Below are 25,400 nucleotides of genomic sequence, written 5' to 3'. Positions count from 1 at the left end.
CCTAAAATTAAAGGATGGAGGAAATGGTGTTGAAGGTTTTACAACAGATAGAAACTTGGGCAGACGAGGTGGGCTGACTGGTTCCCATCTGCCGTCATATTTTATGTTTCTATAACGCATTCAAGAGAATGGGTCAGGAGATGTCTTCTGGCGCCGGAAAGTGACCCCCAATGTCTTCCAGTCAAACACAACTTTAAAAAGCACAAAAGCTAGTTGGCGATTTTTACTTTTAGGACGAAGACTAGTCTAGTGGAAATGTCCTCTTAGCACCTTACGTCTAACTCACCAAAATGTAAATTGTAGGCTCTATAAGACCTGGGATTGAAACTAAAAATAAACCTATATCAGAAATAAAAGTAGCATTTCATTTATTTCAGTTCCTTTCACACTTACTTGGCAGTGTTGTATATGTCTCCAGAGATCCGTCCCCACCGATACTAGAATGAAAAAGAAATAGTTTTAGTTGCAAGGCAATAATTCAACTAATGTACTCTCCTTACTGTACTAGTGCCCAGGGGTATTTAGAAAGTCCTCTTATTGTGACATCTAGAGGACTGAGAATTTGTATCTGTGAAAGGCAGATTGGCATTAATGCTACTTTCGTTCATTAAAGACCTGAACTGTATCATCTATTTATTTTTTGATTATTGAAGCTCGGCTAACACGGTACTGATACCTCTACATGTATATATATAGAGATATATATATATATATATATATAGAGAGAGATATATAGAGATATATATATCTCCATAAATATATATATATATATACAGTGGTCGACAAATCACCAAAACATCTACTCGCCTAACAAAAAAATCTACTCGCCACAACCACACGTGTGCTGCTTGGGCCAATAGGAGCTCGCCACGATGTTAAATCCACTCGCCCGGGGCGTGCAAATGTTAAGGTTTGTCGAACACTATATATATATATATATATATATATATATATATATATATATAACTGCAATAGATGCCCCCCCGTCTCACTGACACGCCCCCCCCCCTGACACGCCCCTCGCCGCTCGCAAATTTCCTCTCGCAGGACAGGTTTTGTCTCCTGCTTACATGCAGGTGACGTCACTGCTCATGAGCGCCAGCCTGCTCTGCTCTTCCCTTCACCCTGGAAGAGGCCTTAGGCTCCTGCCAGCCAACAGGTAAAAGGGCAGCACCAGTAACTATTTACAGCCACCCCCCTGATCTCACTTAGGGGTGGGGGAAGCAGGGCTACACATGTGTACAATATAAACAGAATAGGCCTTTCTAAAAACTAAAAAAAAAAATGGAGTGTTATCGGTTGACTTTACATGTGTAAACAAAAAACCCTGAAATGCAGAAGTTTACAGGGGAAAAAAAGCAAAATGCCAATCTTCTTGTGCGTTCTAATAGAGATGTTTATGATTACTACTATTAGTGGATATAAACACACAAAAATACGTCGCTGCACCAAACCAACAAACATAGAAACACAAATTACCTGGTGCAAGGGGGAAACCAATAGAAACCACACAAATAATCAAAAGATTATACACAGCCCCCTGTAATTGCACTCAAGGTAAATGACAAGATAATTGTGATGTCAATAAAGGTGTGAGGCAGTGAATAGCCAAATCCTAGTCTAGGATACACAGACAAAAAGGTCACACTACTATATAAATAAAATAACAAAACTTTAATAATCTATGCTATAAAAACCGACGAAACACAATAAAAAATGCATAAAAGTGCATTGGTAAAATCCCCAGATGTGTAGGGTAACGGTACTTATTGAACACTATGTGTTCCAAATAGCTATAGTGTAATCAATACGCTATAGAACAGGCTGCAGACAAGAGCATACAGGTATTCTCAATGGAATTTTATAATATTATTATTAAAGTTTTATTTTATTTATATAGTAGTGTGACCTTTTTGTCTGTGTATCCTATACTAGTATTTGGCTATTCACTGCCTCACACCTTTATTGACATCACAAATATCTTGTCATTTACCTTGAGTGCAATTACAGGGGGCTGTGTATAATCTTTTGATTATTTGTGTGGTTACTATTAGTGGATTCCAGAATCCTGTTTGCGAAGCGATTTTAAATGTAAGGGCCTGAGTCAGAGTTTTATCAGTCGAGCAACAGAGGAAAGGGCGTGCCTGTGATAACACAGAATATACCACCATAATGTGCCAGCGGGGGTAATAAACTTTTCTACAACTATATATACTGTATATACAGGCATACCCCGCATTAACGTACACAATTGGACCGGAGCATGTATTTAAAGCGAAAATGTACTTAAAGTGAAGCACTACCTTTTCCCCACTTATCGATGCATGTACTGTACTGCAATCGTCATATACGTGCATAACTGATGTAAATAAGACATGTGTAACAGGCTCTATAGTCTCCCCGCTTGCGCACAGCTTCGGTACAGGGTATTGCTGTTCAGGACGTGCTGACAGGCGCATGCGTGAGCTGCCATTTGCCTATTGAGCGATGTGTACTTACTCGCGAGTGTACTTAAAGTGAATGTCCTTAAAGCGGTGTATGCCTGTACATATATATATATATATACACACACACACACGAATATAACAATCTGTATGTGAGGATATCCCCTTTCATGAAATATATTGTAGCACCAACACTATAGAAGCAGAGGTAAGTGGGAATGTCTTACCTCCAGGAAACACCTCTCCATTCTTCAGACAGGTCAGCGAGTCCGGTGGCTTTGGCCCCAAAGGCAGCCTACATGCAAAGCTCAAACTAGTAAGAACCAGAGCACGATCTCTGAGTGTTTCTGCATAGTTATTATTGTTTATTGCTCTCAGGTATATCCTGAAACATGCATATACACACAGCATCAGTTGGCCGGAAAAAATGTGTCTGTTGAATCAGACCATGTGTTCTTTTTAATTTCTTGTCAACACATGATGTAATGTTCCAGAACTCAGACATTTAGGGCTTTATTCTACACAGGCCGAAGTGACCGTCAGGCATAGAAACAATGACCCCTTCACATGTGTATTAAAGTTCCTGAAGTCAGTTTGTTTTACAGGTGTTGTGCATCCACAGTACCCTACCACTATAGGTATTATTTGGACACTTATAAAGTAACAGCATCAGCCAATTCCAGTTTTTACATTGGGATAGAAGATACAAAAAGCCCAAAGTGAAAAACACCATTGGCTGACGCCAAACTGGGGCCAAATGGCAAACCATGTGCATGATAAGATGTAGAAGATTTCAAGTGTAAATAGTTTTAGCAAAATTAAAACAGCACAGCTTTTACACTTACAGTTAGTGAATCACCCAGCGCTGCTACCACCTTGATGTCAGCTGGACGTAGTTTATGAACTAAAGGATGAGAAAGAGAATGCATGTGTAGTTATTTATGCACGTTTACCAGCAACAGTAGCCAGGGGATAATAGCTATGGATCCACTGTCCCTGTATCGTTCTACTATGTTTAGAACGGCATAAAGTCATGACATTCCTGGGACTTCATTCACTGCACCTGTTGCAGGCACAAGCCAGTTAGCAACAGTTAGGACTGTTGGGTGTTGACCAGCAAACAGTTAATCCCTGCGTAGAGTATTAACGAGCCCCCTGGGGTTGCAAATTTAAAAGACAGGCAGCATGCAGTCACAGTTGCCTGTTACTGGCCTGTAGAGGGACACTAGGTTTGAAGTGTGTGGCTGTGTTATAGTATGAATATGGACTTTTACTTGCCAGAGCTTGTATTTTTGCATTGCTGAACTTTGACTGAATAAAAGCCTACGTTAACTTCTCCAAACACAAGTCTCCTGTAGTTACCTTTGCAGGCATCGCCTACAGCCAGTGGCGGATTTCCCATTAGGCCCAGGCGGCATATTTTCTTCCCCCTCACCCCCAAAATAATGCAGCCCCACTCTCTTCCCCACTGATAGACGGGGGAGAGCGTGTGGCCTCTGTAAAGTTCTTACCTTCTCCTGCAGTGCCACCCCCCTCCTTCAGCGTTGTCACTGTGACGTCATATAGCATCGTGTTGCCCTGCCAACGTGATGTCACCTAACGCCGCATGTCATGCTGCCATGGTAACTCGGCACCATGTGATGTCACATTGCCATGGCAATGCGATGCCGTCATGTTGCAGCGTCACATGGCGCAGCAATGCTAAAGGAGGGGTGGCGCTGAGGAGGAGGCGCCGCGGGCAGCACCCAGGTAAGTGCCTACGGGAGGCGGATTTTTAAATTCAACCCTGCCTACAGCATCCATTATTGTGAACTAAACCAAAACATTACGGGATATCCACTCCATTACAGTAAGTGCGGGAGGTATTATCAATCTTTAACAGCTATCTACTTGAACCACACAACAGTGACCAGAGGCGTGATTGACCATCGATGTTTGGAGTGCTGGTCTACAATACAGGCATACCCCGCTTTAAGGACACTCACTTTAAGTACACTCGCGAGTAAGTACATCTCGCTAAATAGGCAAACGCCAGCTCACGCATGCGCCTGTCAGCACGTCCTGAACAGCAATACCGGCTCCCTACCCGTACCGAAGCTGTGCGCAAGCGGGGAGACTATAGAGCCTGTTACACATGTGTTATTTACATCAGTTATGCACGTATATGACGATTGCAGTACAGTACATGCATAAGTGGGAAAAAGGTAGTGCTTCACTTTAAGTACATTTTCACTTTACATAGATGCTCCGGTCCCATTGCGTACGTTAATGCAGGGTATGCCTGTAATGAGTGAGTGAGATCTGATACGCTGGATTGATGGCTTCCTTTATACAGGTCTCCTTGTAGGTGCACTGATCCTCACCTGATCTTGGTATTGGGTTGGAAGGGCCGCTCCCAGGGCACGTCAGGTCACTGCCCCAATTCTACATTACAAGGGGAAAACCATTTAGTGACACATGGACTGATCATGTTAAGCAGAATACCTGGAGCCTGTCATATTCACCACGAGCATCGCTCCTTTGCATCTTAATACCCCAAAATAAAGGAGGTTAATATGTTCACCGCAGAGAAGCAAACAACACCACCTTCTGCTGTATATTGCATAGAAACACACAGATATAACCTGTGCCAATAATATCACAATCTATAGCAACATGGTCCAAGTTTTACATATGAGTTATTGGTAGTAACAGTATTTAAAGAAACATTCTAACCCGGGCGCCTATATGAGTTTAACTCATATAATGCTACTATCTGGCCTCCTGAGCATGTCTTTCTCATTTTTAGTGTTAAAAATCTTGATTTTCATATTTCGGGAGCATCCAATGTTACCACAGTAACCTTTAGCCACCGGCATTTTAATTTCCCGGACACTTAAGATTTCAAACGCTTATATCTCCTAACCGGAGCATCAGCTTTTTAAAACAAAAAAACAGCGCTGGAAAGTCAAGACGGGCTTTTCCTCGTTAGCGTGGGTTAAAAATCAAATCATCAACTACAAAATTAACATTGTGGAAAGGCTATTTTAACCCTATTTCAGAAACGGGCATGTCATAGTTATTCTTAAAAAGGGTGAGAGAGGCTCCATGAAATAAATCCATGTTTCTTTAAATACAAAGTGGGACTAAATGTTTGTCAGTAAAAAAGTAACGATACTCTGCTACCCCTAGTACCGTCACTCTGCTACCCCTAGTACCGTCACTAGGGTTGCCAGGTGGCTTCTCCAAAAATACTGGACTCAGTGGTGAAAGCTCAGGTCACTATGTCCAGGGAGAAAAATAGCGGACACATACATGTCCAGTATTACAGTACCTCTCATTTTTTACTGGACAGAGTATCCAAATACAGGACAGTCCGGTTCAATAACGGACACCTGTCAACCCTAACCGTCACACCTCAACCACTGCCCCTTATTGAACTTTATGCAGCTTGATGGAAAATACTCAATGGCCAGTGGGCTTCGATGTCTCGAGGCTCACTGAATTATTAACCCTCTGATCTTACCCTTCAATTATTTCCGGATCAATGAGTAAGAATGGAATTACCTCAATAGGTTTCTGTGTGGGCGGTAAATCTGGGTACTTGTAATTGCTGTTCATATATGTTTTCAGGAAGGGCTGTTGCTAAAAGACAGGAGAAAATTGTGTTTTTTATTAGGAGTCGTCAACAACTGCGGCAGAATTATCACTGGAGAACATCTTCTTCAACTTGTAGGGTGACGGGTGCTTTTTTTTATATATACACATCACTGTTGCCCACGTTTTGCAGCCAACAAACTTTCATAAAGAAAACCCCAAAATATGTTTTCCTACCACCCCACAGTTACTTATTTTCCATACTTTCTAAACAAAACATATCACTGTGACCCTTTCTATATCTGATGGTTGACGAAAAGAGCCAAAAAGCTCATGAAATACAGAATGGACCCTTTAATTTAGACAGAATTTCTGTACACTTAGAAAACGCAATGAAATCGCAAAATGAAGCTCTCTGCAATCCAGTTACAATACCATGGTGTGTATATTTTTCTATATTCTGCAGTGATTTTTTTTTTTGATTGTTTTTTTTCCGCCTTTCTTAAATTCATTAAAATACATTTATTACATTGTATATCCCGTTCATGTACAGCAGAGGTTCCTAGGCCCAGTCTCAAGGACCTCTATCAGTCCAGCTTTTAAGGCTATCCCTCTCTTTAGCACAGGTGGCCCAATCCTTCTGAACCACGTGTGCTCAAGTAGCGGGTACCCTTACAACCTGCACTGTCTCTGGTCCTTGTGGACAGGGGTTGTCAATCTCTGAGGTACAGTATATAGTGTCATTACTTGGTATTCTTGAATTATACACAAGAGATGAGTAACAGATTGAGAAAAGCGTCTGTCTCTTCCAACTACAGATAAAACATTGTAAACAAATGATGTTACTGCAGCTACTGAATGAAAACTTCGCTGAGAAAGATAGCACAGACATAAGGACATGGGGGGGGGGGGGGGGGGCGGTGTAATAAGGACGATTAGGTTCCCAGGTCCAAGTCCAAACTTCAAGAAATTCAATGTACGTTTGGAAATTGGAGCTGAACTTCGGAACGAACATTGGAATCTGAGCTTTCCAAACCCAGGACAGGCGAATCCTCAGATTATTTCCCACTGCGGTTTTCTTTGCTTTAAACTGGACAAACCTTTAAGTTTGTGGGGCGGGGGAAGAACTCAAAACATTTGAAAAAGTTTGAAGTTGGAAAAGGTTCTCCCAAATTTCAGGGGAAAAAAAATCCTTCTTTTATTTTTTTTTCTCCTAATGTTGTACAAGTAAAAAAAAAACCCAAATCAATATAGTTCAGGCGAAATGAAACCACCGCTAGGATTCGATGCGCTAGCCTCTGCTCCAGAGCTTGGCGCCCAATGTGAGAAGCAGGATTAGGTAGACTCGCACATGATGGAGATGGAAACGTTTCTTCTGTGTTTTGGAGCAAATTGACCCATTTTTTTTTAAACACATCCCTTAGTTTAAATGTATACATACCTGACTCGGACAATTCAGAGACACAGCAGCGGTGAAGTCCAGAGTTTCTGTTTTCTGTCCAAGAGGTTGCAGCTGACAAAAAAAAAAGGTGTGGGAAAAATAAATATATTAGTTGCAAAACAAAAAAAAGAAGTAAAAAGCACAAAATACGTTTTGTCTGTTGAATTCTATGCTTTAACATTACAGGTTTTTTGTTATACTGTACATCTTTTATTTATTTATTTATAAAATGTTTTACCAGGAAGTAATACATTGAGAGTTACCAATTGTTTTCATGTATGTCCTTGGCACAGAGTTATGATGACAAATAATACATATGTCCTTTGTTCAAAGTCTATATACATTAAGACAATTATTTGTACAGTGCATTGATGGAAAACTGGGGAAAAACCACATCTTGCAACAGTAGAGAAAAAGAATTGACTGTCGAACACTTGAACACTTCCCTATTCAGGGTCCCCAAAAGCAGAGGGTTTTGAGCCTATTTACCAAATAAACAAAATAATTATATTCTTAGGATAGTTCATTTGTTTAAGGAAGCCAGCTAGATTGTTAAATTAATTATGTACACAATATTTTTTTGGATCGACTAATTGAGATGTCACCTTTAACCCCAATGCACCCATGTTCTGTGTCCTGCACTGAGATGCCTATTACATTTGTACTGTATGTATGTATGTATGTATGTATGTATGTATGTATGTATGTATGTATGTATGTATGTATGTATGTCTTTATTTATATAGCACCAGCCATGTACATGGTGCTTCACAGCAGTAATACATGTGCCATAATAATATAGCAGATAATAGAAATAAGCGCTTCAGACATAAAAGTACCATTAGGAAAAGGAGTCCCTGCCCCAAAGAGCTTACAATCTAGGTGGTAAGTGGGAAGAACGTACAGAGACAGTAGGAGGGTGTTCTGGTAACTGCGACTGCAGGGGGCCACGGTCGATGTATGAGATGTATAGTATCAGCCAGCGGAGCTACCCATGTGCTTCGTTAAAGAGGTGGGTTTTAAGATGAGTCTTAAAGGTGGATAGAGAGGGTGCCAGTCAGATATTGAGGGGGAGGGCATTCCCGAGGTGTGGGGCAGAGAGTGAGAAAGGGTTTAAGGTGGGAGATAGCGTCAGTTACAAAAGGGGTAGAGAGAAGACGTCTTTGAGCAGAATAGTATTCCTACTCTTGGTTATTTATTACAGTGTGATCCAAGAAGGATCAAAAAGGTTCCCCAAAAGGACAGCACTCAATGCCGGAAAATATTCAACTGGATAACAATGATCCAACAGGAAACAATTACCTGTATAATCAATTGTATAGGGAATATGTAACCCTTATAATACCAATAAGTCCAAAGAAAATAATAAAGTTCCTACTCTTGGTTTATGACTCCCATCCTCCCATTACATTGAAGCTATTTCTGACCGGGATTCCATATTCTGTGTTTACACCCATGTTTAATTGCAATTATCCCTAATTATATATGTAACATTGTGTATGCTCCCACTGGAAAGAGCGGCGTGCCTGTTCGGCGCTATATAAAAATAATTAACATTAACATTTCAACTCCATGAGGCTCATTCCAAACAGTTCCCTTAGTGCACCGTATGGTTATGTGTTTCTGCCGTGACCTTACCATGTTGTTCCAAAGTGACCTGGACAGCTGAGAGTGAGCCTTCTGACTCAGGTGGAAACAGTCCGGAGCCAGGTAGGAAAGGTCAGGCTGCCCGTCCTAAAGGTAAAGAGGAAATAGAACGGGTCAGCACATACTGCGTGATGGCAAAACCTTTAGAATCAGCGCACATACTGTATAGCAGCGGTGCGCAAACAGGGGCGGCTGGATTTTTTTTGGGGGGCGCGGCGGTTGCAGAGGCCCCGTGCTTTTCCCCGAGGCATTTTAGTGAAATGCTGGGGGACCGCACGAGGCCTCTGCAACCTCAACTTACCAGGATTCAATAAGGCTTCTGGACGCGGCGTCAAATGACACCACGGGGTCATGTGATGTGCGCATCGCCATACTAACATGCGGCAAATGATGCTGCAGGGTGACGTGACGTCACATGACCCGCGGCGTCATTTGACGCCGAGACACAGGAAAGGGGAGGGGGGGGGCGGGAGCGCTGGGGCTGGCACACAGGGGAGCGCAGCGCAGAAACTTTGCGCACCCCTGCTGTATAGAAATGGCACAGACCGTCCTACCTCACTAAGGGTTGTAATGTAACCCGGCCTCATGCAACACTTTGCAAAGCTGCAGTTTAGGGTTATTATTGTCTAAACACGTAGCCAACTCCTGTCCTGAGTGTGACGCTGTTTGTGGCAAATGTAGTACAGTCTGTTAAACATTCTGTGAATCCATTTACTAAACCAAAAGAGATGTGTGTCCAGTTCAGCATTTATTTGTATCTTTCAATCATTCCTGTCCATTTTAATATCTATATTAGACTAAAGCGGGTAAATTCCTGGCATTATTGAAAACCCTGCTCTCTGATTGGATAATACCCGGAATTTTAACCAATCAGTAATGGGCCGGAATGTTTGGCACCCTGACAAGTTTTTCAGCCAATCAGCTTTCAGTTTTCATTCATAAAGAGTGAAATTTGCACTTAGACAAGGGAGGTGATTGGACAGAAGGCACTGACTCCTCCCCCATCCTGCCTGCAGCCAGGCACTGACTCCCACCCCTCCCTGCCTGCAGCCAGGCACTCACTCCTCCCCCACCCTGCCTGCAGCAAGGCACTGACTCCTCCCCCACCCTGCCTGCAGCCAGGCACTGACTCCCACCCCACCCTGCCTGCAGCCAGGCACTCACTCCTCCCCCTCCCTGCCTGCAGCCAGGTACTGACTCCTTCCCCACCCTGCCTGCAGCCAGGCACTGACTCCTCCCCCTCCCTGCAGCCAGGCACTGACTCCTCCCCCTCCCTGCCTGCAGCCAGGCACTGACTCCTCCCCTACCCTGCCTGCAGCCAGGCACTGACTCCTCCCCCACCCTGCCTGCAGCCAGGCACTGACTCCTCCCCCACCCTGCCTGCAGCCAGGCACTGACTCCTCCCCCTCCCTGCCTGCAGCCAGGCACTGACTCCTCCCCTACCCTGCCTGCAGCCAGGCACTGACTCCTCCCCCACCCTGCCTGCAGCCAGGCACTGACTCCTCCCCCACCCTGCCTGCAGAGAGCTCTGCACAGGAGAGTGAGGGGGAAAGGTTTGTGTGTCTGCTGAGTGTGTTTTGTGGGTGTAAAGGCGGCAGCAGAGGGTTTTATTAGTGTGTGTCTTCTGTTGGTGTGTGTTTTGTGGGTGTAGAGGGGGCAGCAGAGTCTTGTTGCTGTGTGTCTGCTGTGTGTATTTTGTTGGTGTAGAGGGGGAGCTGCAGTGTGTGTGTTTTGTGGGTGGAGGAGGGGTGCAGAGTGTTTTGCTGATGTGTGTGTCTGCAGTGTGTGGGTTTACAGGGGGTTGCAGTGAGTGTAAAGGGGGGCTGCTGGTATGTGTTGTGGATGTAGAGGGGGCAGCAGTCTGTTTTGTTGGTGTTTGTGTCTCTGCAGTGTGTGTTTTGTAGGTGCAGAGGGGGGACTGCAGTGTGTGTTTTGTGGGTGGAGGAGGGGTGAAGAGTGTTGTGTGTGTCAGTAGTGTGTGTGTGTAGAGGGGGGGTGCTGCAGTGAGTGTGTCTTCAGTGCGTGTTTTGTGGGTGTAGAGTGTTTTGTTTGTGTGTGTGTGTGTATATGTGTGTGTGTGCAGTGTGTGGGTTTACATGGGGCTGCAGTGGGTGTAAAGGGGGGCTGCTGGTATGTGTTGTGGATGTAGAGGGGGCAGCAGTCTGTTCCTCGGCGTCGCCTCGGGCCTTCAACTCTTCCAGCCAGTTCTTCGGGGATTATTACTTAATTAACACAGAACTCTGTAGATATCGGAGCACTGTAATGTTTTAGATGAGATAGGATGGGTTTTTGCAGAGGTTGCATACCCAGTACAGCTATCACATGGAGTAGGACTTTCCTTCAGTACGTACTGTACAGAGGTTTCCTTATGCTTTGTGATTACTTTGTGGTATTATTATATATTCTGCATGGAACTACACGTTTGTTAGTGGGAACTTCCAAACGAATGAAGATGCGGATTACTGAAATGAAACCAGTCTTGTGAGTCGCCGGAACAGAGAGCCACACGCACACCTCTCTGGGGACGTGGACACTGTGATTACCTGGAGACGCGGAATCTGGGTGTTGCGGAAGAAAGGCTGCAGCACCACGGTGAAATCCTCCCTGGTATCATATCTTCCCGTGTCGATTAAGTGCTGGGTGCTGCGCTGTGAGAGAGAGCTGGGCATTAATCATAGCACGACGGGTGCAACATATTTAACTATGCTCTATAAATTGCACATCCCCCATTTAGTGCAAAAATAAAATAGGTTCAGCTTCAGAGACCAAGAACATTAATTACACATAAAATAAATGCCTTTCTTGTAGCAATGATGCATAGTATAATTTCAGATCTTTTTCTGGATGTATAATAATGAGACACAGGTCTCCTGCTGTAGTTTATGCTTTACTCTAATTATCTTGTGGATTTAGCTCGTGGTCAATATCTATAGTCCCTGGGCTTGCTATGCCTTTTGGTAATCACACATACAGCACCACTTATTGTACAACAGGGACTGAGTGTGAAGATGTAAATGGCAAGGGACAAAGTGAGCACCGTTACCCCATCCCACTCCCTGCAAAGAATATTATCCTGTAAAACTATCGTATTCTTTGTTTCAGGTCTAGAGTTCTCAACTCTAGACCTAAAGACCCCCAACAGGTCAGGTTTTCAGGATATCCCGGCTTTAGCACCGGGGTCGCAGTCCCCGCTTCAGCACAGGAACCTCAACAGTCCCTGCTTCAGCACAGGTGGCTTAATCAGCCCCTGCTTCAGCACAGGTGGCTCAATCAGGGGCTCAGTCTTTGACTGAGCCATTGATTGAGCCACCTGTGCTGAAACTGGGATATCCTCAAAACCTAACCTGTTGGGGGGCTTGAGGACTGGAGTTAAGAGCCACTGACATAGGGTTTGAATCAATAAGCCCTGAAACAGCTGACTGCACCATGTTCGGTCTAAACTCCCAGTGGCTTGAGCTGCTTCGGGGGTTATTGAATCAGCTTGATAGAGTGGTTATAAACTTCAAGGGTCAAGTGCGCATCCAGTGTGTTAATAAATAAACAGATACCGTTCCTGCTTTTTAAAGATGAGGAACATACAATGCTGCATTAAATAGCACAGTTTTGAACCAGTGCTATTAACATGTTTAAATGCCCATTACCAGTATCTTGGTGTGTGTTAGTATAGTGTCTTTTGGCTATGCCCACATACTGTACTGTGCCAGCGTTGAGAATTTACCTGGTATGCTTTATTAGTGTCCATTATAACCTGCAGCTCTTGGGAATCGTCCGGGACGTTCAGGAGACACGGGCAAAGCATCCTACAGAAAGGAAAAATACAAACGCTGAAAGCACGAACAGAGGCAGCAATACGCTGGCTGCGGCAACGCAAATATAGCAAATGATGCGCTAAACGCCAGCCAGATTACCAGTAACAGGAAATGTCCCGCGCTTACATGTGTGTGAAACGGGGGGGATATGTATCCAAGGCCCCAGAGCAAAAAATTTTATACAATGTATAAATACTATGGGCTAGATTCACTAAGGGGCGATATAGCAGCGTTCATATTTGGCATTATTTCTAAATGGGATTGTGGTAATATCTTTTTTAATCACTGCCGTATTTACTATTTACTAAGAATTTTACGTTTATAAATGGGTAGCGATATTCATCACATTTGCAACACAAACACACTGACTTACACACACACTGCACACACTGACCTGCACAGCACAGCACACACACACCCATTCTCACATTCTCATACACACACTGACCTGCACAGCACGCGCACACACATTCTCATACACTCACTGACCTGCACACACACACACTGACTTGCTCAGCACTCACACACATACACACACATTGACCTGCACACACACACACACACACACACACTGACCTGCACACACTGACCTGGACAGCGCAGCACACACACACACACATTCTCACACACTCACTGACCTGCACACACACACTGACTTGCACAGCACTCACACACACACATTGACCTGCACACACATACACACACACTGATCTGCACTCACACACACTGACCTGCACAGCACTCACACACTGACCTGCACACACACACACACACACTGACCTGCACAGCACACACACACTGACCTGCGCAGCACACACACACTGACCTGCGCAGTACACACACACTAACCTGCACAGGACAGCACGCACACATTCTCACACACTCATTGACCTGCACACACACTGACTTGCACACACACACTGACCTGCACACACACACACACTGACCTGCACAGCACTCACACACTGACCTGCGCAGCACACACACACACTGACCTGCACAGCACTCACACATTGACCTGCACACACACACACACTGACCTGCACACACACACACACACACACACACACACACACACACACACACACACACACACACACACACACACACACACACACACACTGACCTGCACACACACACACACTGACCTGCACAGCACTCACACACTGACCTGCGCAGCACACACACACTGACCTGCACAAGACAGCACACACACATTCTCACACACTCACTGACCTGCACACACACTGACTTGCACAACACTCACAAACACAGACACGTGCACTGACCTGCACACACACACACACACACTGACCTGCACATACGCACTGACCTGCACAGCACTCACACACACACTGACATACATAACTTCTCACAGCACTCATGCACACACTGACCTACACAGCACACACACCTGCACAAATTCTCACACACACCGACATGCAAAGCCCACACACATGGTCCTGCACAATGCACACACACACACGGACCTGCACAATGCACACACACACACGGACCTGCACAATGCACACACACACGGACCTGCACAATGCACACACACACACGGACCTGCACAATGCACACACACACGGACCTGCACAACACGCACACACACATGGACCTGCACAACGCACACACAGACCTGTACAACACACACACACGCTGACCTGCACAACACACACACACGCTGACCTGCACAACACACACATGCTGACCTGCACACACTTACACTGTCCTGCACAGCACACTCACAGGCTGGAATGTCAGTGCATGTTCTGTACAAACATGATTAATATGTGAGCAGCAGCGCCCCAGAGCTACTGTAATGACTTACTTTGTAATCAGCGTGGGACACTGAACCCGACTGTCCAATGTGGCATCTCTCAGTGGGATGATATCCAGCACTTCCACCAGGTTAACAAACGCTCTGGGAACCTACAAGAATAAGAGCAATGGGGTCAATGGGGCGTATGTACCAAGACAATCGTGGTGCAATTCTGGGGCAAAAAATGATGCACAAGACGTATCCAAGGAAAAAATGGTACAACATTCAATGGGATCTTCTCCTTGGAAATCTATATGGCAGTTATTTTGCCCTAGAATTGCTCCATTTTTGCCTTGGTACAGAAACCCCAAAGTCATCATTTGTTTTTCTCTGGACATCCTACTTTAATGTTGGGAAGTGCCCTGGAGAACGAACCTCTTTGTGCAGAGTATCCAGGGCCTGCTGGATGTGACTGGTAAAACTCACAGCGGAAAAAAAGTTCTGGGGAAAGAGGAATTAGCAAGGAGTTATTGGGTGGGCAACTCCAGTCCTCAAATGAGCCACTGAGTGAGTCACCTCCACTGAAGCAGGGATATCCTGACCAGTTGGTGACCCTCTAGGACTGCAGTTGCCCACCCCGTGCTAAATCATAGGACATCTTATGGCCCATTCATATACATTTGATGTAAGGTGCCTCCCGGGTTAGCATGGTGTTGGCAAATCTGGGGCATGGTGTTGATTTGGATGAAATGCAATAATGCTTTGATTTAGCTTTTTACTTTAAAAAAAACATTTTGTGTTTTGGAAACTGTACAACAACTTATATAATGAGGAAGGCCAAACAGTATACTGGTTCTCAAAAGGGATCCATTTGAAATGTATTTCTTCCTTTCAAAACACATAAGTAACTAGGAAAAAATGTGTTGTGAGATGAAGAAGAAATCCCAAATGTTTGACTTTATAAACATGTAATCCCCCACACCCCCCGCAATGGGGTTAGTGATTTAGTGTAAGGGATTAATAGCAGAATAGCATATGCTGGGCTACACTCTGTGTTGCCTCAGGGACACTGATGTCACAGGGGGAGTATATAGGAAAAGAGGAACATTCTGGAAGCTAGGTTCCTGTAGGACAAGATGAGAGGGGCCTCAGGGAGTGGAGTTAGGGATTATGTTCATGAATTTATGGAGATTAGGCCCCCCTTTTTTGTTATGTTACAGATAGGGACTGTGCCCTAATAGAAAGTATTCCAATTAGTTAGCCAACGGGACCAGGCCATTACCACAGAGGAAGAGACAAACAGGTCACAGTAGGCCACCTGCAGAGGACTTCTGTGTGTCAGTGGATCAGCTCTACAGGTGGATTCTCCTCAATCAGTAGGGAAGTGGCAGTCCCCCATCAGGAATGGAGTATAACTGGTACCTACTCAGAATCAGCTAGGAGCCCAGTAAGGGCCCACTGTAGATGGGGTACAACGGATGTTACTCCGAAGGGGGGCCCGACCCAACACAAGTAATGCAACCAAGTAAATGCTCCTCCCGTTGAGTGTTAAGAGTGGGCACCCAGGGAAGCACTGTGTCAATGAGTAACTATGAGTATGTAAACTCATGTACAATGCTGTCTCGTGAGTGTGAAGTGTCCTGTGCCTGGGGACCCGAATAAAGACGGTTGTACTACAAAAGTTCCCGGCGCCCATCATTTCCAGCCTTGCTATCTCATGGCCCAGCAGCCTGAATCCAGCAACCTGAACTGAGGTAACCTATCTTGAGTAGCCAAACACCACGCTCCGATGTAATCTCCATAGGAGCCGGGCAGGGAGGGTTACAAACATTTGAGCAAATTTTTTGTTACAGTACTGCAGTAATCCACACTATGGGGCATATTCTCGTAGCAGCGAGTTTGTCCTTCTCAAACCGCGCAGTTTAACATGATCATAAGTATCGGATTGAAACTAGCCAAAAATCCATATGGGAGAGACACATATGGAGAGGCACCTGTGCTCTTTTTCACATCACCTCCCCCATCTTGTACCTCACATCAGCTCCCCCCACCTTGTACCTCACCTCACCTCCCACCCTTGTACCTCACATCAGCTCCCCACCCTTGTACCTCACATCAGCTCCCCACCCTTGTACCTCACATCAGCTCCCCCCCTTGTACCTCACATCAGCTCCCCCCTTTGTACCTCACATCAGCTCCCCCACTTGTACCTTACATCACTTCCCCCCCACATCACCCCCCTTGTACTTCACATCACCTCCTCCCCCCTTGTACCTCACATCACCTCCTCCCCCCTTGTACCTCACATCACCTCCTCCCCCCTTGTACCTCACATCACCTCCTCCACCCTGTACCTCACATCACCTCCACCCTGCACATTGCTTGCGTGCCTTCTGTGCAGTGCCTACAAGCTGCCAAATTCCCGCGCGGGGGCAGGGCCTACAGGGGCCTGGCAACCGCACACGGAGCTGGTGGCGCCGGGACAGGCTGGGACCCGGCCTGAGGTCAAGTCCAACTGTCAGCGCCAGCCGGGGACCACCTCAGCCTCCGGGCCCAGGACAATTGTCCTGGCTCTCCCCCGCCCCCCTGTCGGCGGCCCTGCCAGTACCCACTTCTCTCTCTTTCACCCCCCTCGCTCCAACAAAACCCTACATTTCCAACAAAAATATGTGCATTATTTGAAGCAGTTTAGCTTTTTGGAATTAATGGAGCTACTGGAATTCCAGTGAGTTTGCAAAAAAATGCACATTTTGAGCCATTTTGGTCACACTGCCCGGATTGGCTGAGCCAGAATGGAATTGCTTCTAAAAAGCCTTTTCTCCGCGGCTTGGAGATGCGAAAAGGGCTCGCAGAATACCAAAACCGTCAAGTCCGACCGGAAAGGGCAACTAGAATATGTGTCAATCGATGTTGTTTTGGATAAAAAAATATCTGCAGAAGTTGATGGTTTCTACCAAATGTTTGTGATTGTCCACAATATTCGCTAAGGGGCTTATTCTATGTTCGCCGATAGGGACATATTCGATCTGAAATTCCCTATTGCTTTTAATGAGTAATTTAGTCAGAAAACAATAATGAAAGTATCTCTGGAATTGGGGGAGGGGGATTAATGAAGCTACGAATCACACAGCCACAGGTTCAGAATATAGGATTAGAAAGTGAAGATGGATAGCGGGCCTGAGGTACTATTTTCTGGAGTGGGAGATAAAAACAAGCTCTAGCTCTGTGTGGCCTTGGCCATTAAAATAATAGTATTACTTACACTATCGGTACAGGAAGCGCACAGGTCATTAGCGCCAATAAATATTGTGATTACTTTCCAGTCATTCTGAAAATCGATTCTCTGTAAAGAAAAAAAACCTACATTTAGTGTATGTGTATATATATACATATACCGGTATATAAATATATATATATATATATACAGGTATATACATATACATATACATACAGTATAGAGTTTGGAAGAACTTCAGTGAATGCATATAGTAATACATATACAGTAGTAATCTGTAACTCATGTCTGTTCAATCTCTGTCCTAGGAACATAATCAGACTGGACAAGATATGGAAACGCGTTTCGCTGAGATTTGGTAGGAACATTTGAGGGATCTCTTCATGTTTCCATGGAAAAGGTAGGAAAGAGTAAGTTTATCTGCAAATTAGGTGGGAGTCTCCCACATACATGGGAAGTTTGGCCAGGCAAGGATGGACATACAAATACTTAATCCCACAACGATATAAATTAATATTAAGTTTAATTTATTTTATTTTACTGATAAATGAGTGGTCACATTCGCTAATCTGAAAAAAAAAACTAGATAAAGATTGTAAACCCTTCCTTTAAAATTGTTAACATTAATAATTGAACAATACTTGCACTGATCCAACATTTTTTTTTTAATGTGTAAAATCAGCTACATTTAAACTATCAAACATGTCACTGTCATTAGTTCACAATTAGTGGATACTACGTTAAAACTGAGCTCTGTGGAAATGGAGCACAGTGTTTAGTTGTGTTTTTTCTCTAGCTGATGTCATCAGACAACAGGATATGCACTGGCTTGTGATGTCAGCACACTGTCTAATGACATCATTTCCTGAAAGAATTCCCCAGCTCTCTGTTCCACTCTCACTGAGCACGAGTATGGGAAACAGTTACCAGAGCAAGTGCATGAAGTACACATAACCGGCCAGTGCAGGTTGCAATGTCCGACAATAAGCCAGAGGGACAGGATGATAGTCAGTATCTCATATGCCTACCGTTCTGATGTTACAGGCCAACGTTCTTATATTTTCTTACCTTGTCTTCTTTCATCTGATCAATCAGTGTCCTTACTTGATCGGGTAAATTACTGGAAAATCAAGTCAGAGGGAAGATAATTGGTATGGGGCTATATTTGTAGGGCATGCGAAAACATTGTACATTAGTGCACAGGTTTACTGCACCCGCTGTGGCTTGTGTACCGTTTTCTGACCTCCCTTTTAGAAAAGGGTCGGAACCAACAGTGGGGGGAACTCCTGGTTTAGGAGAAGTTAATATTTTAGAAAAGGACACTCCCCCCTTTCCTTGCAAGCCAATCAGGAACATTGACATCATCGGTCACTTCTTGGCCCCCTGCCCCTACCTCCCCCTTATTGTAGGGTTACGTACATAGGGACAGTTCTAATTGATTAACTTTGGTCGGTTCCTGACATCTGCTTGAGTTTTTCCCCAGGGTGCCTAGTATTGCGGTAACCACAAGTTACTGCACACCCGAGGGGTTTACCGAGCATTTCTAGGATACCCTGCACTATCCTTTGACTAAGCTTTCTCAGCACTCAGCAGAGCAGCCGTGGTAGTGGGTTCACTCACACCAGATAACACGATGACCCCCTCCTCTCTCGTCCATCTCTGGGGGGGTAGTTTAGTGAGTTGACGACAATGTTGTGGCTCCCCACAGGACGCCGTGCCCTAGCAGGGATTAGGTAGCACTTGCCCCGATTCCTCCTGTGCTGCACTGTGGTCTATACATTACTCATAATGACACAAATATATATATATGATGTGGTGCGATCTGGGGTTAGAGATTGCTGGGTTTGTGTGTTTACATTTTCAACTGGTATCAGTTGTTTGGAGGTTGGTGGACCCTCCTCCCTGGGTTTAAGCTCACCCCACCCTACTTTTTAAGTAGCAGGTTTTTCCATGTACCTGTGCAGGACAGGTCTACTGAGGCCATTCTCCCTGCACTGCAGAGGGAAATGAGAATTTTCACCGGTACTGTTAGGACCGGCATTCTGGTCATGCCGTGACTTATAACGCCTTGGCCAAAGGGTTTAACTAAATGACCCTTAGTCATGAGAATACTAACATTGAAGTATTTAACTATGTATTTTGTCACATTGGATGTAGCATTGGGTATTCTTGTCTTTTGTTGTATACATTTGGCCACGCGCAGTTGCACTCCTTTTGACACATATATATATATGTGGTTGGTTCTCAGGTTAGAGCTTGCTGGGATTGTGTGTCTATTACTCATACGTGTTCGCACTAGCATTGTGTTCCACGGCCACGTCCGACTTGCATATTGGTCACAGAAAAAACAAAGGAGCACAAAGTGATTGTGCCTCTGAAAGAATTCACTAAACTGCACTCCACTAAAATAAAATGTAGCTTTTAATAGATTACTTAAAAGAGAACCCTCCTCTTCTTTTTGGGTTTATTTTGTGTGTATCTGCGCACTGGATGTTCTTATTCCGGTCTGCGCATGCGCAGTTAACATCGGCTTCAGTCAAATTTGACCATTTATTTTCTAAGTGTTCGCGCATGCGCAGTAAACGCTACACTCGGTCCGAGTGGATTCTACAGGTTTATCATCATCTAAACGGATCAGCAAGCTCCCACAGGCATGTTTATGGAGGTACCCTATGTATAATCTTAAGGGTGTATACTGTTTGCAGTAATTAGTGAGTTTGTTTCGTTGTTTCACGTGCACTTGCGGTGCACATGCGCAACAGGTGTTTGTAATTAATTATGCAATCATGGCGACGGGATGATATAAAAACGCTTCCTTCTCCCCCTCATAGCAAATTTGTCCCTGATGAAGCTCCATAGCTGGAGGGAAACGCGCGTTGGCCGTGCAATGTTGTCAGTCTCCTACTTGGAGCTGTTTTTAATGTAGTGTCAGTAGTCTCCTGGTTCAGTGTTCACAGATCATGGCACCTTTCTATTTAAGTCTAGTGTCGCTCGTCAGTATGGTTTGATTTCATTTCTCCACCTAGTTACATATGTGTTCCTTACAGCTTCTGGGCTGTGAAATTACTTCACTGCTTTGCTAGCTGCTCCATGAGTGTTAGTTACTCTATCTACACTTATGGTGCCTGCACCTCTTAAATCTGTATTTAATCAGTTATATGATTGAGGTGCTTGTATAACACATCACTATACTAGGTGGACTGTGTATTTATCCAACATTAACAATCCTTTCCTTGCTGACATTTACATCTTTTATTATCTGGTCTGGTAGCTGACCCAGAGGGGGTTACACCCTGACTTATAGCACTCTATGCCCTCTATACTCCACCATAAATAGCTGGTTAACAGGGGATTTCTATCACAATAATTTGATGACATAGATGCTAAGTACTGTTGATTTAATTTATTTTTAATCACGTTACACATTTCTTTGGTAATATATGTTTTAAGTAATCTATTAAAAGCAACATTTTATTTTAGTGGAGTGCAGTTTAGTGGATTCTTTTAGGGGCACAATCACTTTGTGCTCCTTTGTTTTTTCTGATTCACTTTTCAGTTCACAGTTTGCACTCACTCAATGATTATCAAAATACTTGTTCATTAACTCATTTCAATTAGTATGGTTTTGTGATCACTCCCTATCCCCTTCCTTTTGTGCATATTGGTCACATAATGATGTTATATCCATGGTATCATCATAGTTACCGTGCTAGCCATAGATTTATGGTATTTCCGACTCTGTATTGCGGTGGGACTGGAAACGGAGTGTATAATAAGCACACAGATTTTTATTTCACAGCGAGTTTCACTGCAGGCTTCCCCCAATTTACTTTAATTAGCGTTACGATTAAAGCATTGTTTTTACTAGTGTACATGTCTTCATTACTACGCAGCGGGGACAGTTCTGCTCTCCAGCGTCAGGGCTATCAGTATCCAGCATACAGTAGCCTCGCAGATTATTATTTTGGACTCAGCCTGTCTATAATTACTATAGTATTATTTGTAGTTAGGGAACTTTTGAGTGCACGTAAAGTTTGGGGATTTCCTGTCCTCTCCCTACCTGAGAAGACACCTCTAGGACAGGGTTCTCTTTGTGTACAGTAGAGAGTACCTTACGTTTCTGGGGCCTTTCTAGTTATTGAGCTTTCAGTAAATGTGACTCAGCCTAATTATAACTTAAACAGACATCAGATTAGCGGGAACAAAATACAATGACTGAGGTAAAATGAAAGGTGAACACACTCTTCCTTTATCCAAAGCTTAAAATCTATGGAATAATTGGGGTTGCTTTCAGGAATGAAACGAGTGCTTTCAGGAATGATTGAGTGCTTTCAGGAATGAAACGAGTGCTTTCAGGAATGAAACGAGGGCTTTCAGGAATGAAACGAGTGCTTTCAGGAATAAAACGAGTGCTTTCAGGAATGAAACGAGAGCTTTCAAGAATGAAACAAGTGCTTTCAGGAATGAAACGAGAGCTTTCAGGAATAAAATTAATGCTTTCAGGAATGAAACGAGTGCTTTCAGGAATGAAACGAGAGCTTTCAGGAATGAAACAAGTGCTTTCAGGAATGAAACGAGTGCTTTCAGGAATGAAACGAGTGCTTTCAGGAATAAAACGAGTGCTTTCAGGAATGAAACGAGTGCTTTCAGGAATGAAACGAGTGCTTTCAGGAATGAAACGAGTGCTTTCAGGAATGAAACCTTGCAGAGGATTTGGTCACAAATAAATACATTTCCTGTGTATCTTATTCAGCAATAGAAAAATTAAAGCATACAAAGCCTTGGCTCCGGGGACTGCTTCGTTCAGAAACGAGTTGTGGGTGACGCTATTTCCCATTCCCGTTGAATATCCAGTTATTTTGGGGTTGAACTCACGAAGAATATCTTTTAAAAATGACAAAGAGAGACGTTATTTAGTTCATCCTTTTATGTACTGTCTGAGCATAGAAACTGCATCTAAATCAGGGGAGGCCAGCTCCAGTCCTCACGGGCTACCAGCAGGTCAGGCTTTTAGGATTTCCCTGCTTCAGCACGGGTGGCTCAATCTGTGGCTCAGTCTTCAACTGAGCCACTCATGCTGAAGCAGGGATATCCTGAAAGCCTGACAGCACGGGTGGCTCAGTCTTTGACTGAGCCACTGACTGAGCCACCCGAGCTGAAGCAAAGATATCCTGAAACCCTGACCCGTTGTTGCCCCTTGAGGATTTGGGTTGCGCCCTCTTTGCTGGAGAAACCTTCTGAATATTGCAATTTACACTGCACATTGCTCCAGCAGCGATAGCATGAATACATGGTGCTACTGGGGATAAGTGCTACTGGGGAAGGTTGAGATAAATGTACCAGTACCGTAAGCAAAAAAAAAAAATGACTTCTATCTGAAATAGAAAAAAATGATGTTATGTGGGAGTAAAGGCATTTTTCCATTGTCAGTCGGCATTCGATCCCATTCCTGACAATCTTAACAAACACTATTTTGAGTTTTTTTTTTAATCCTGACAAAAGAGGATCCAGGACTCAGTTCCCCTGATTTCCCTGCAAAAATGCCCCAGACAAAGTGTAACAATGAATGGGTGTGAGGTTCAGGGCTATATCACTTTTAATTGGTAGTACACTCATTGCAGTACATCTTGTCATTTCAGATTGGTAGCATATACTGCACCTGACCCAGTATTTGTATTTTTTTTTTTAGCAAAATAAGTAGTTATTATAGTGCTTGCAGTAACAAGCACATACTTTCCACAGTATGTTTCATTAGCCCTGGGTGTGTGCTACACAACACGAGACTCACAGTCTCCACTACTCAGGGGAGCGAGATTGATGCACTGGGAAAAACCGTCAAGGGCTCAAATTATTGTTATGCTGCCTGACACTGAACAACAGGCAACATACAGCTGTGTTTTTCAACCAGGGTTCCTAGGAAGTCTTGTGTTCCCCGGGCATCCCTAAAGGGTTCCCTGAAATGTTCTGGTCATTTGAAAACGGTATCAAATACTGAAGGATTTACAATGGATCACAGAGTTGCTATTAGAGAGGGTTGGGGTTCCTTACAATGAATCTGATCTCAGACGCGCTATTAGAGAGGGTTGGGGTTCCTTACAATGCATCTGGTCTCAGACGCGCTATTAGAGAGGGTTGGGGTTCCTTACAATGCATCTGATCTCGGACGCGCTATTAGAGAGGGTTGGGGTTCCTTACAATGAATCTGATCTCAGACGCGCTATTAGAGAGGGTTGGGGTTCCTTACGATGCATCTAATCACAGAGTTGCTATTAGAGAGGGTTGGGGGTTCCTCAGAATTTCACTTAGGGTTCCTTAACCAGAAAAAGTTTGGAAACCACTGACCTACAATATGGGAACCGAATTAAACAAGGAAAACCAAAGTTGAGTTGTTTAACCAAGAGCCACAAAATGAATACAATTTGGGGTGAGATTCACATTTGATGATGTGGCCTGCAGCTTGTGGATGTAAATGTACGTATAGAACCACAGGACATGCTCATCATATTGTAGAGGTTTGTCCAAATAAATACAACATTAGCAGGTTCAAAATTAGCCGTCAATATGAATTCCATTTATATACTGTGAATAAATAGACCAGGCCAAAATATGTTGAATTGTTATCACATTTTTTAAGAACATGGTCTTGTAATTAATGCCTGTATTACAGAAGTTTGTTTTCGGAGAGCCCTGGCGGGTTAATTTTCCCCTACACATCCCAATTATATGCTGCTTTCTCTGCAATCTCTAGTAGAAGTGCTTGATGTCTGCAGGTTTTTATTAAAGCAAAAGCTTGTTCAGTGAATCACATCTTTGGTGGAATGCTCTCAGTTCAAAGAGGATGGCATTAACCGAGAAATAACACAATGTAATACAATAGCAGGGCAGGGTCTTGGGAGTGCTTGAACTGATAACTTTTCGGTAAGGAATGAAAGTCTTAAAATTCATTTAAAAAAAAAAGAAAACTGAGAGGAAAAACTCAAGTGCATCTGTAGAACAGTTCTCAAATGTCAATGTACAACTTTAACTATGAAGCACTGGTGTCACCACACGCAACAAACCTACAATACGCTTCTCCAGGAAGGCTACTAGATCTTTACACTTTGGCCCACAAGCACTGAAGGGTGCTAAGCTTTGGTGCTTCTGATAGTGGCTACCATTGATTTGAATGCGAGTTAGGGCGTGCTAAAGTGTAGGACCCGTGCATATGGGCCTAGGAGTGCTCTTGCTCGTCTAAAAGTTAACGAATAACCAATACTTGGGCTTTTTGCTCTCATATACTTACTTGGTAAGGTAGTAACACGCTCCAGTGTAGAATCCCCTCCAATGCTGGAAAAGATGGAACCAGTTAGCTTACTGATTTATTGCTCAAGATGTGACTGCACCGGCCTGCAGCACCGGCCTGCAGCACCGGCCACAAAGCTATACAGTATGTAGCAATCGGCAATTACTTGACGGAGTCAATTACCACTGTTCCGGCTCTTTA

At 44.0% G+C, this 25,400-nt stretch overlaps 1 protein-coding gene across 2 annotated transcripts in view; it reads right to left on the bottom strand.

Annotated features, from left to right (window-relative positions):
- The window catches only part of PLB1 (phospholipase B1), a 113,886-nt gene that overhangs the window by 21,300 nt on the left and 67,186 nt on the right, over positions 1 to 25,400 (bottom strand). For both annotated transcript variants that reach the window (XM_075595412.1, XM_075595413.1), the window contains exons 33-47: positions 25,200 to 25,243; positions 22,693 to 22,801; positions 18,986 to 19,037; positions 17,945 to 18,025; positions 15,118 to 15,183; positions 14,752 to 14,852; positions 12,827 to 12,908; positions 11,652 to 11,756; positions 9,100 to 9,195; positions 7,462 to 7,533; positions 5,991 to 6,068; positions 4,808 to 4,868; positions 3,290 to 3,348; positions 2,672 to 2,739; positions 394 to 437 (exon numbers count right to left, since the gene is read on the bottom strand). In XM_075595412.1, the coding sequence (XP_075451527.1) occupies positions 394 to 437; positions 2,672 to 2,739; positions 3,290 to 3,348; positions 4,808 to 4,868; positions 5,991 to 6,068; positions 7,462 to 7,533; positions 9,100 to 9,195; positions 11,652 to 11,756; positions 12,827 to 12,908; positions 14,752 to 14,852; positions 15,118 to 15,183; positions 17,945 to 18,025; positions 18,986 to 19,037; positions 22,693 to 22,801; positions 25,200 to 25,243 (1,118 nt within the window). The remainder of the gene's footprint in view (positions 1 to 393; positions 438 to 2,671; positions 2,740 to 3,289; positions 3,349 to 4,807; positions 4,869 to 5,990; positions 6,069 to 7,461; positions 7,534 to 9,099; positions 9,196 to 11,651; positions 11,757 to 12,826; positions 12,909 to 14,751; positions 14,853 to 15,117; positions 15,184 to 17,944; positions 18,026 to 18,985; positions 19,038 to 22,692; positions 22,802 to 25,199; positions 25,244 to 25,400) is intronic.

This window comes from Ascaphus truei, chromosome 4 (genome assembly GCF_040206685.1).
Source record: "Ascaphus truei isolate aAscTru1 chromosome 4, aAscTru1.hap1, whole genome shotgun sequence".
NCBI lineage: Eukaryota > Metazoa > Chordata > Amphibia > Anura > Ascaphidae > Ascaphus > Ascaphus truei.
The sequence above is the reverse complement of the archived record's forward strand: the minus strand, read 5'-3'. Positions and strand labels throughout refer to the sequence as shown.